The sequence below is a fragment of the Gobius niger genome, assembly GCF_951799975.1.
Source record: "Gobius niger genome assembly, chromosome: 12".
Lineage (NCBI taxonomy): Eukaryota > Metazoa > Chordata > Actinopteri > Gobiiformes > Gobiidae > Gobius > Gobius niger.
In genome coordinates this window covers 18321093-18334081 of record NC_136863.1, presented here as the reverse complement: position 1 = coordinate 18334081, position 12989 = coordinate 18321093, and the positions used below count along the sequence as shown (strand labels likewise).

The following is a 12989-nucleotide window of genomic DNA, read 5'->3' as shown; positions in this document are numbered from 1 at the left end:
CATGCCCCTAGAGGCCATAAGCGCCACTGCAGGTGTCGTAGCATGTTGCGTTTTTCATCCATCCATTCTCTTCCACTTGTTCGTTGCCGGGTCATGGGGGCAGCTGTTGGAGCTGCCCAAATCACATTGCACCAGCCCCTATGGCTCCTCCTGCAGGTGGTGGGGGGACGGCTTCGCGATTAAACGGGCCTGTTGGTCTCTCATAAGGGGCTTCTGAACCGCTCTTTGTCCTACCCCGTCACTTAGGACCTGTTTGCCATGGGAGACCCCGACAACATAGCTCCTAGGATCATTCAGGCGCTCAAACCCCTCCTTTTTTTACTCACTAATTCTCCATGAGAGTAAATACTACACTGACAGAAATACTGTTTAGTTGGCGCTAGCCCGCAGTTAGCTTTGCCTGTTAGCTTCTTTTTCGTGATTCCATTAGTGTGTATTGGTGGCTCCAACCCGTATGCAGCGCAGTTGCAATTGTGGTTTTCTGGCTAGAAACACTAAGGGCAGACGAAAGACCCCCCAATCACCCCACTAACACTTGTATTATCCCCAGAGTGACTTCGAAAAGGATCTATTACAAGCCAAATCTCATCTGAAATAAGGGATGCCCGAAATTCACAAAAATGACCACTCCCCTCAATATCATGGCGTCACAATGACTAAGCAAATACAAATACAAGTAGCTTTTTAAGTAGATGCTGAAGCTGCAGAATTGTGCAGAAAGTGTCCTCACAACTGTTCTTAGGATTTGTTCTTCCAGAAAAACACTTTCAGTTTAAGAACACATTTTGTGAATGCCAAAAATCTGCGTAACAAGGCCATAAGAACAAATTTGTGCACAAGAACAGGCTCAATGTTCAGCGATTTGGACAAACAGATACAGTTATATAACAAATGTATCCCATTGTTTGTATAGGCACTGAGTTTGTCCTTGAGCTGGGTTTAATGCAGTTTTTCATATCCTCCTTTTGAAGCTCGCAGCTACAAGCGGATGGAGCGGCATATAAAACTACAGTCACAGTGAACACTAGCATGTTAAGCTGCACAGTGAACCACATCATGTAATATTGAATGGGAATCCTCTACCCAGACGTGGATCAGACATCAGTATTGATCCCTATAGAGCTGAACCACACGTGCTGAGCTCTGGCCGCCTAAATGAATGCTGGGCAATAATGAGTCACAACTATAAATTGTCTTAATGTGACCGTAGCGTGTTAGAGCTGTGTGCAGAGGGCAAGGCTTGGTACTCAATCATGGCGACTGTTCTGTGGTCATGCAAGGATAGTGACTGGGAACGAAGCCAGCGAGGGCGACATTAGTAATTCATAGTCTAATTGAGTTACTTTATTGTGCTCCTTGCAAGGACATGGATGTGAGCTCCTAGTTTAACAAAGACACCAGGTAGAGCTGAAGAGTTTATCGCTGTGTAAAAGAAGAACTGACAAGGAGAAATGTATCTAGAGATCCACCAAATATTGCATGGAATATTCATATTCATATTCACCAACTCTATAACTGTTTACGTGGTGCTATGGATTTATAAATGTATTGGTTTATTACTTTTTTTTTTAACCTGACCTTCTCTTCTAAGCAAATAATCTCCGCCCAAAAAAGGTAAATGTGATGTAGTAACAAAAACAAAAAACAAAACAAAAAACTTTGTTAGGAGTCCATTATCCCATTTTGGATAAATACTTGCGTAATAGAATAGAAAGTGTCTCAGGAGTTAATTGTTTGAGCACTTTCAAGGGTCTGTGTGTTTTATGAGGTCATGCCAGGGGGCCATATTTTAACAGAAGGCTGGAGTCAATGGGCACACAGTGTGAAGGATTTTAGGGCTGCACAATATGAGAAAAAAAAAAGTGTCTTGACTATTGCGATAACCTTGTCATTGTATGTAGACAAAACATTCAAGCATTTTGTTTGGCTCAAATTTCTCAAACTTTAGGGAGATCATGACTACTATGTGTGTGTTTTTGTTTTTGCGTTAAAAAGCTAAAAAGTTTGATGTAGACCTCCATAATTTTAGACTTATGGCTTTTTGTAAAAAGGATATAGTGAGAAGACAATAATTCGAGATATTGTGCTGCCCTAATAGATGATGGTACTACTACTGATACTATTACCACTATCACAAAGAACAGTGGAACTTTCCCAATCAAACCTATGACTGCATAAATGTTGAGACATGGTCGGCCTCTGGGGGGCATTGCTCTATAGTAACATTCATTATTTGTTATGAGAGCTGGCAGCAGGTCGTATTACCAGTGTCATTACAATGTTTCTTATACTGTCATATGCTTCAGTTTTGTGCAACCACTAAAAGAGAGTTGCATGCAAGGGCGAGTCCAAGTCTGAACCGTTTTACACCTAGTTTCTAACATGCTGTGTTGTATCGTGTTGAAACAGAGAAAAAGAAAATGTTGTCCAATATTTGTACTGACTGGTGCATCCAGTTGGATTTTCACCGGGCTGCTGATTGGCTCACGGCAACTGTGTTGGACAGATTTGTTTACAAAGTCTCTCACTGATGACAATGAATAAATGCTTGCAGTTGTTAAGACTTTGACATGTGTAAATATGACTTTAAGTGCAATTGTGCGTATTTGCAAAACGAGACTGAAAGGAAGCGTCTTTTAAACTGTCGGTCTGAAGTCCATTTTCACACCAGCTCTGAGGCACAGCTGATAAGAGCAGGAACTGACTTAGTAAGTGACACTGGCATTGTAGTTGGCACTTTCCACAGAGTACTTCTGAAATATAACTAAAGATGGTATGGCCTCATGGTGAAGCAAGTAAATTACTGTAAAAAAAAAAAAAAAAAAGACAGTGGTTGGCAACCTAAAAGAATATCATGCTGTCGTTAGATTCTTGATTGAACGATTTTTAAAACCGTTGCCTGTTTTGGGCCAAACCCCCCGGCTGGGGGGGCTCTAGTGGTTTTCCCTAGTTCCTCTATACAGTGATTCTTCTACAGATTCTGTCAACCTCATCACGTGACTGTTCTTCATTACTGTCCTCCTAGGAATCACCTTCATTCATCTGCAAAATATTGTCTGTAATTATCTGCCAGCACTTTTCAGTCTGATGATAAATAATATGACAGTTTAACAATTTGGGTTGAGAAGCCGAAGTGCTCATGGGAGTTGTTGTTCCAGCCCGCTGCCCCCGCTGGCTTTGTGCTGATGAGATGTAGTCAGTGACACAGCCACAGCGCTTTAATTGATTGGAAAATGTCTGTCCAGAGAGATCCACTAGGGATACAAAGAGCTTCCCTCCATCCACCGTAAAACATGTGATGTCAATGGGACTAATAGCACTAAAATTATCTCATTGTATTTTGGGGCTCAGGAATATCTTCTTTTAGATAACAAGACTTTATGTAATGAAACATCCATATGAACATCAACTAAAGAGATGTAACAATGAGTGTTACAGCGATAAAGTCATGTTTTTGGTAAATTGTTGCACCTTTTTCTAAATACTTTGTGCATGAGGCTGGAAAGAGAGTGGCCATTTCTTGTTCATTATTTGTGAAATCTTTCTTTTGTTTTACCCTCACTACCAAGGTTTTAAAGTGGCCTCTCTTGCAAAAGAAATATGATGTCCGGGCCATCTCAACCCAATTTGAATGAGCAGCTCCAGAGCAATATGCTGCATGTACAGTAGTCCAGGCCTTGATGAAGACTTTATTGGTGTCAGTGGAGACCGGCGCGGCATGTTAGCGGTCACCATGACGACGCCTCCCATGCTGAGCCCGTGTGACGTCATTCTGTGTTATGTTTGTGAGCCGAGAGTCTGCCAGGAAACTGCTATATGAAACAAAGACCATTAAGCAGTGCTTAATTTGAACTGCTGCCCCATCTCTTAACATTTCAGGGTGAATAAGGTGTGAAAAGATTTTGTATCGTATGACAGTGTCATTCCTGTTCCTCCAATCCATCACTTCAGTCCAAAAGCGTTCCTGCAACTATTGAATTTTGAGTATTTATATACACTGCCATTCTGGATTTAGCTGCATAGCAAGATAGTTCAAGACTTGATTACTGGTTAAGCTTTAGGACTTCAGAGATGCTCAGCACTGGCCAGTGCTCCACAATTTTGAGTAAATATATTTTTTATGTTTTGGCAAGTATGCAGTTGTGATTTGATGTAAGTTGTACTCTATTAAAAAGAAGTTGTACTCTATTACCCGTGCACATGTGAAACAGGTCCAGGCAGGTAAACATCGTGACAACACAGAAATATGAACAGCTAAATTTATAAAAGAAACATATGCATTACATAACATGTTTGGATAGGTTTAAACTACAGAGCTTTTACACAAGACTCTATTGTGAGTGGATATTGCGGCGCCTAATGATTGCAGTCTTTACGATTATCATTCATTCATTCATTCATTCATTCATTCATTCATTCATTCAACCATTGAGATGTTGGATTCAGTTGTAGTTGTTCAGCCTTATTCGCAGAAAGTAAAGGACTTTTGCCTTCAATACAAGGAACAATTAATTTCTTGTATTTCACTTTTTACTAAAACCTAGATGGACCTATAGAAGGTGACGCTTCTGAGGAAGATCACAGGAAGTGATTGAAACTACACTGCAAAAAGTGGAGCAAGTAAAAAAATGTCTTACTTTCAGAAATAAGTTCTTATTTTTTCCCCTTTGCCTAGCAAAGTTTTCTTGAGAAAAAAAAATCTTATCTAAGGAAATCTAGCCATGTTCAGATATATTTGCTATAAAACATGCTATTTTTTTTGTAACAAGACAGAAGGACTTTTTGAATCTTTTTCAGCATTAGACAAAGATTTTTTTTTTTTTTTTGAGAAAAAATAAGATCACAACTCTTAATTTAAGAACTGATTCTCTCAGATAGATAATACATCCAATTCTTTATTTTTACACTCAAAATAAAGTGTATCTATTCCATAACTACATCTATTAACATTGTTCAGACATTACAGCAATTGCAACAAGATATAAGAAGTTGGTGTGCTCAAAATAAAAATGTAGTCCACCGCGGACAATTATGTTGCATTTAAAGAAGATCTAAACTAACACAAGGTACAAGTTATTACAGATTGTTACAGAGCACATTACATTGTACTAAATTTAGTTTGGTACAATGTATCAAGGTGGTGTAAAATAAAGTGATACCAGTGATACCATTTTCTTTCTCAAATTAGGAATATTAAGAACATTTTGCTCAAAAATTGGTATAATTTAGAACATTTGCTTAAATCAAGCAACATTTAAGTAAAATACCACAATTTTTCACTAAATAAGAATGTTTTTCTGAAATTATTTTGCTTTGGACTATTTTGACATTTTGCTTAATTCTCGCTATTTATTTGCTTAAATTTGCAGATTTTTTTTCCTTAAAATAAGATAAAATGTCATATTTAAAAAAAAAAAAGTCACCTTGTTTTTAGTAGGGTACTTTTTGCAGTGTAGTAAAGCAGCTAAACAAACCTTCTGTCTTACTAAAAGAACAGTCTATAATAGTTTAAAAAAGACAGTATGAACCTTTTTCAAAGAAGGCCAATGCCTCTTTCTTAAACCACCAGTAGCAGTATCCTTCGTATTTAATCTGTTGCAGTAAAAGTGTAGCCCTACATACTGTACATATATCCCCCCTCTCCTCTTCTCATGCCTGCATTTCACATTTGAGAGCATTGATCAATATATAACTGCAGCTCCATTGCACTTTCGCTCAAATCCTCTACACATACCGTGAGCTCTGCCTATTCATCATGTGTCCTTGGTGTGCACAGCCCAGCAGCGATCATGCACAAAGAAGAGACGCATCTCTCACTATGCTGAAGGCTTTAAAGTGAATGAGAAATGGATGTTGCTGGCAGGATTGGAAGCAGTAGTTTTTGACACATTTGTTACGCTTCAGCCACAAAAACGACTCTCCAGAACAGATCAATACCCTTGTCTGAATAAATAAAGGAACCAACGCTGATTTGTGTTCTTATAAACCATGACTTGTCAGATAATGGATTTTTTTTAGCTTTGTGTTTCGCGGTATACCGGATTCAATTGATGACTACTGACTGGACTAACAACATCTTTGAAGAGACCACACAATCAACCAGATGGGGATTTTTTGTTGACCACAGCATGTGTATATTGACAATAACAAAATACACACGGCACAGAAGGTTTGAGACAGTATAGAGATGCTTAATGCCATTTTGAAAACCCAACCAAATCCAACAACCTAAAAATATATCACTGTTGCACAAAGCACATACAGTCCAGTATGTGAAGTCTGTGATACAGTGAATACATGTTTTGTCAGTCCCCTGTTCGCTGACATTTCTATAATGTTAATAGCAGTAAACAGCAGTGCATTTCCGGCTTGTGTCATTTTTCTGACTCATTATGTTTCTGATAAGGCAGCAGTGTATATCAGCTATATTCACTGCCTGATGTTTGTGTCCAGATTCAGAAAGCTTTGAGCTTTGCTCTGTCATGTTTGAAATTCACAAAAGAGTTTAATTTGTAGACTGTAGATAGTGTTTGAGACCTACTTTAAAGAAGAACTAAGTAACTTGTTTACCTTAATAAATCCTCTTCATAGTCCCTCTAGGGGTAATGCAAGTGTTAATGGGATGATTGGGGAGGTCTTTCATCTCCCCTTGGTTTCTCAGAAAACCACACTTGCAACTTTCCCCGCATCGGGTCGGAGGCGCAATACACACTAATAGAATCATGAAGAAGAAGCTAACAGGCTAATGGGCAAAGCTAACTGCAGGCTAGCGCCACTTTAGCAGTGTTTACTGCCAAGTTTGAGTGAACTTATTTGAACTCACAGACAATTAATGAGTAAAAAAAAAGACGCAACATGCTACGACACATGCAGTGGCGCTAATGGCCTCTAGGGGCATGAGTTACTTAGTTCTGCTTAAAGACTTTATGTTTCTGAACAACATAATGTGTCATAGTGAAAAATAAAATATATATATTGATGTTTAAAGCCTATGTTCTATATATTTTTTCTTGTTTTCCCCCAAGTATACTGTGCAGCAATTTGCAAAAATCTAAAATATTTGGCCACTGCACCAACTCCACTTTTCAGTCTGGATCTGTGAGAGTCAGTTAAAAACACACCTTCAGTAATACTTTTTATATTCGTCTATTGAGAATGTATTTTCAATGTGATTTTTCTGTGTGCCAATTTCCCTCAGGAGACAGCAAGGTTTATTCTTCTCGATTCTGTTTTTTTCTGTTCTAAATTTGTATTCCTCTCTCTGGTGCTGTTTGAGAGTGGGAGACATTTGGTTCAGGAGCTTTAGGTTTCGTTTCAACCAAAACTGAAATTGCAGACTGAATAAAAAATCCACATCAACAGTTGTTGACTTGGTATATTTTTCTGTTTTTGTGCCCTTGTGAACTAGTGCATTCTTGAGACATGTTTCTAGCCATTTCTGTTGAACATTGGGTAGACAAAACATTCAAGTTTCTGTTGCTGTGTGCTTACATCGATTTACATCATGTCTTAGCTGAAGTGGTTCTTTCGACCATTTTCATTTTGTACCGCAAAATTTTTTTTTTCACTCAAGTACGAGTTATGTTACTTACATAACTTACTTAAATTACTATTGCTCCAGAGAAGTAAAAGTACTGATTGATTAAACTACTCCAGCAAGTACAGTTCCTTCAAGCTGTTACTGAAGTGCATGAACTTGAGTAAATGTAACTTCACCACTCCACCCTGTAGGAGGAGCGCTGTGGCTTTATTTGAGCAGTTGACCCTGTAATGTTGGCCACATCCACACATCAGGACTATGAGCTTGCCGACAGACAGACGAGCGTGTCGGTCAGAGCCAGCGATCCGAGAAGGTCCCAGTCTGTCACTCAGCACCACTGTAGCACTGACCTGAACAAGGCTCTTAAAAAGCAACCTCAATGTCAGAACATGAGTCATTACTGCGTTTGACAAAAGAGAGCTTGTTTTCTGATTATTGTCAAGTCACTCTCTGAGAATCAAATATTAGGTCGACACTGTTTGTAGAATAAATCCTGCTGTGCTCTTAAGATCCTATAGTATATACTTAAGTAAAATAGGCCATTTGTCTTATTGAAGTATATTTGAAGAGTTAATTTGCAAAAGCAGATACTGTGTCTCCGTTTTGTACTCTACAGATGACACTTGTGAAACTAAAGTTAATCTGATTAAGAACAAGTGACTTTACATTTTCATGGCACTGAAACACCTGGTAATGAAAAGCACTGCTATGTAAAAAGAAATTTGCAAGTTGAGTTTTTTCAATGGCACTTACTGTATCTGTTTTTGCAAATGAACTCTTCATTTGTTCATATGTGAGTATTTCAGAAAAGTTATGTATTGACAAATGGTAAGCAATGAACTGCAGCCATCTGCCTAAACATTGTTCTTGTGACAACAGCTGTCATGTGGCTTCAGTGGTCCTTTTGTATGTTTTGCATACTGCTTTTTTTAGCCTCTGTGTATGTGGGGTTGAATTGTGGTCTGCCTACAAACCAATGCTGTCAACGGGACTGTACTGCTCCATGTGCTGCCTTCACGGTAATTGCGCTGAATCTTGGTACACCGGGGATTGAGGTCTAGCCTCAACACTTAAACCATGACTGTAATTCTGGGTTTAGACAATAGCAACATTAAAGTTTGTCAGAAGAAATTAGTATTGTTGACTTTCATGCTTGGTGCTAAGGTGGGGGAGGTGTTGCTGCTGTTAAACGATGCAGTGTTTGACTTGGAACAAACATAGACTTGAAACCAGCAATTATTTGTGCACTGAAAATATTGTTTAGCTTTGTTTTCAGCTGAGTTACATTTTGGCCGACAGACAGATGGTTAATCAATGAGATTATGTAACAATGTTTTTTTCATGTTTGTGCAGGTGCTGAGGAAGCCTCTCTCTCCAGACATCCCCGTAGTGCCTGCTGTTGCTCGGAGGTTCATCTTCAAGAGGAGGCGGTCACCATGGCACCCCCCTGCTTTCAGACTGCCATCTTTCACCCCTCCTGTAGAGGGCGGTGTCACTGAGACTGACCCAGCACTACCAAACCATGTAGTGAGCTTTTCCACTGTGGGGGGAGGGTCTGTGGTCTTTTTAGTTGTTTGTTTTACTGTAGAAGAAATTATATATTATTAAGAGACGATTTAGGAGCTGGAGATGGTTCTGTACAGTACACCATACCCCAGTGCGTGCTTGCACTTCCTGGACGGCCTATCGTGGAGCCTTGTCTTCCCCTGTTACTGGCTACTGGACCGACTGTTGGCGTCATGTGTGGCCACGTCCCTCGAGAAACGTCAGCGCTCCCGAGATCCCTGCTCCTTCCTCAGTCTATGTGTGCTGGTGTGGGCCCCAGTCTACCTGCTGTTACTGCTGCTCTCCCTGCCCCTGGCCCTGCTGGGTTTCATCCTGTGGGCCCCACTGCAGGCCGTGCGCCAGCCTTATCTCTACACCTACATCAAGTTAGTGCCAGTTTATTTTGTATGTGTGTGTGTGTGTGTGTGTGTGTTTTGCAATGTTTTATTGGAAATTAAGATTCACACAATAGTAAAATGATTATACGATTCTACAGACTCGACAGGAGCCTGGCGGAGCAGGGCCAGGCAGGACCTGGGGGTCTCTCAGAATGGAAGCCACAGGGCAGGAGCTTCTGTTTCTGCAGTGCTAATGTGTGCCTGCTGCCTGACTCCCTGGCCCGGTTCAATAACCTGTCAGACACCCACAGAAGAGCACGGGAGGTCGGCAAGAGGATCCGCAACGGAGCTAACAGACCCCAGATCAAAATCTACATCGATTCCCCCACCAACACCTCCATCAGGTACCTGCCTTCAGACTGCTTAACTTTAATATTATATATTGCAATGTGTTTGCTGTGTATACAACAAACTTTTAGGAAATGTACCAAAATAACTTCATATTGTTTTATGCAGCGCTGCCTCCTTCTGCAGTCTGGCCACTGGTTTCCGCCGCACCTCCTCACTGGACCACCGGCCAGAACAGAGCCACAGCAACAGCGGGCCGGTTGAAAGTGAGACTGAGCCCCTCACCGAGTGCCCTCTCCACTCCTCAGGTGCCACTGACTGCCCTGCCCACCCCACAGTGGAGCAGAGCTCAACCCCGTGCCCCCTGCATCAGGATGGGACAGAATCTGCCCCAGACTGTCCCCTGCACTCCATCTCAGACTGTCCTGTCCACAACGGGGGCTCAGCCACAGACTGTGCTCTACATCAGTCTACAGGGGGCCAGAGCGGCAGCCCGGACCATCATAACTGCCCCATGCATTCCTCAAATGGGGCTGATCACACCTGCCCCCTGCATTCTGCTACTGGAGGTGACAATGACTGCCCCCTGCACTCCTCCACAGGGGCAGATCATACCAGTCCTGTGCACTCTTCTGCTGGTGGAGATCATAACTGCATCATGCATTCATCTGCTGGGGGAGAACAGAACTGCCCCATGCACGGGGAAGGGGCCCAGTCCAAGTCGTGCCCCCTCCATAATGCTGGGGTGCAGATCAGCATCAGTGCCCCTGAGCCTGAGCCGCAACAGGAGGAGTCTGAGCCACCTGCAGACACAGGCAGTATGACGGCGTCCCGGGAGTCACTCGCCCGTTACCATGGTGACAGGGACGGAGGGATGTATTCCAACAATACCTTGTCACATGTCCCACGAACGTCCATCTTCAAACGAGCCGCTCGAAAACGACGACACGGAGATGAGTCTTTCGACCATGATATCTCTGCCTTCTTCCCTGCCAACCTGGACTTCCTGGCTCTACAGGAAGTCTTCGACCACGGCTCCACCACCAGGCTGCGTCGGCAACTGCACAGATACTTCCCCTACATCCTGAGCGATGTGGGACAGTACGGCTGGAAGAGCTGCTGCTCCAGGTTCAAGTTCCTCAACAGTGGGCTCATGCTGGCCAGCCGATATCCCATCCTGGACGCCCGCTTTGAGTGCTATCCCAACGGCAGGGGCGAGGACGCGCTGGCAGCTAAGGGAGCTCTCTTTGCCAAGGTTTGTATATTTCTGTTCCCTAAACTCACTAGACACAGTGTGATCTTATACCAAATGAGTTTTCATGCAAAAAAAGAGTTTCGAAAAGCTATTTCAGGAGGGTAAAATTAAAGAGCACACTGGTTATTCAAACAAAATGGTTCGTAAATTCCCAAATGACAGAGAAAGGCTCAAAACCAACCTACTGAATGTTAGTGTACACTTGAAATCTTGACCTTTTCAGCCTAGTTATTATCACCGGTTATATTTAGTTAATTAGTTAGTTGTGTCTGGGCAGAAATGTCAGAACATAGCCCTGCCTGAAAATGTCACAACCATTAAGCACTTCTAGAAAAACCCTTTTTCATACAGAAATTACAGAAAGTGCTCCTTTTTCTCTCTCAGGATATTTACCGTATATTGGTCTGATGTGATTGTTTGAACATCTTTCTCCATCCGCAATGCAAGCACACATGACAGATTACCAGTCAATCACACAAACACAGCCACACTAATCTAATATTTGATGGTTCGATCACAGCTCTGACCAGTATTTGCTTCAATTGTGTCCTTGTGAAAGACACTTTGAAAACCTTCACCGGTGCATTGATGAGTGCGTGTGGATATGTGGATGTTTGAAAACTGAAATAAGCCAAGGCAACAATGTGACGTTCTTTTGGAGCTTTCAAAATATGGCAGTGAGTGTGAAGTATGCTTGGTTTTCTTGTTTTTGAAAATACTGTAAGTATGTGCAAAAAGAATGAGCGACTATCATCACACGTCACGCACACATTTGTTCCTTGCTCCACTTTATTCCATATATCAAGCCTGCAGAGATATACCGAGATGAAGCAAGGTTCTACTTACATTTTGACTAAAACTCTCTCTTAATCTGCATTTAAAGCTTCTATTGAAGCGGATGCAATGCCACTGATTTATGAGCTTTTCTCTGCTTTTGCTCTCCTGAATGATGTGCTAGAGCTCTTCTTGTCATCTGAAATGTTGCTGTATTTTGTTCTAATTGAACCTGATTGACTCTTATACTGAAGTGAGACTGAAGCGATCAGTGAGTGGAATAGAGAGTGAACATAAGCCACCAGCTGGGTGCATTGATTACCAGCTGCTCTCAGTTTCTATTGCGTGTCATGTTCTATGACCCACAAGCCAGCGCGCTCACCTCTTCTGCATCTTCTTCTGATAAAACAACAAATATGATGAGAAAAACAACTTTGATAGGTCTATGATTGACTCCTGTAACTCTGATTTTATTTCATCAGTGAGGACAAAATTAACCCATAAATTACCAAAGCTAACAAGAAAACACATTAAAATAGTAGCCCATGGTGTTTTTGCATCTTTTAGTGGTAAGCCTGGTCTGTGTATTGCATTGGTATTGGCATACAGTATGCAGATATCTTGCCGCTTTGGCCCCTGTGTTGCAGCTGCAAACTCTGGGCAGTTGTCCAAAAGCATCCTCTTCCCCTAGTGACCCAGGCTCATTAGGCCTTGACTCCTCTGGCGCCTGAATCTTATTAAACATGGTCCATTTGATGTTGCTCGTGTCTGTGGCTGTTACTCAAAGAGCCAGTACTGTATCTGGGGTCAAAGGTGTGTTCACAGCGCTCGCTTTGATAGAAGCTAATGAACAAGATGTTTACTCAGACACTATGTTAAAAGGGTTCCTTGAAGCATTTCTTTTGCGGATTTCGAAAGCAAATCTATTATGATATATATATTGTGAAGTTTATCATTGTCTACGCAAAAGGAAAAAATAATATGGGTAAGCAATAATTACAACATTTTTTCCAGGCAAGTGCAAATTTTCCCATTGTTTGAATCAACGTTTTGTTGGCTCACGTTGTTGCTTATAAGACAGCAATTTGTTCCTCTGAATGTAGACCAGTAATCTTCTGGATCCGAAGTCATTGTGTGGCACAACATAGTCCACGGAGCATGTCCTAAAGTACCCGGTGCTCCCAATGGG

General features: G+C 41.5%; 1 protein-coding gene across 1 annotated transcript in view; it reads left to right on the top strand.

Annotated features, from left to right (window-relative positions):
• smpd3 (sphingomyelin phosphodiesterase 3) overlaps positions 1-12989 on the top strand; it is a 45618-nt gene that overhangs the window by 15662 nt on the left and 16967 nt on the right. Inside the window, exons 2-4 of the mRNA XM_079567917.1 lie at positions 8894-9471; positions 9582-9827; positions 9940-11026. Coding sequence (XP_079424043.1) covers positions 9170-9471; positions 9582-9827; positions 9940-11026 — 1635 coding nt within the window. The 5' untranslated portion in view covers positions 8894-9169. The remainder of the gene's footprint in view (positions 1-8893; positions 9472-9581; positions 9828-9939; positions 11027-12989) is intronic.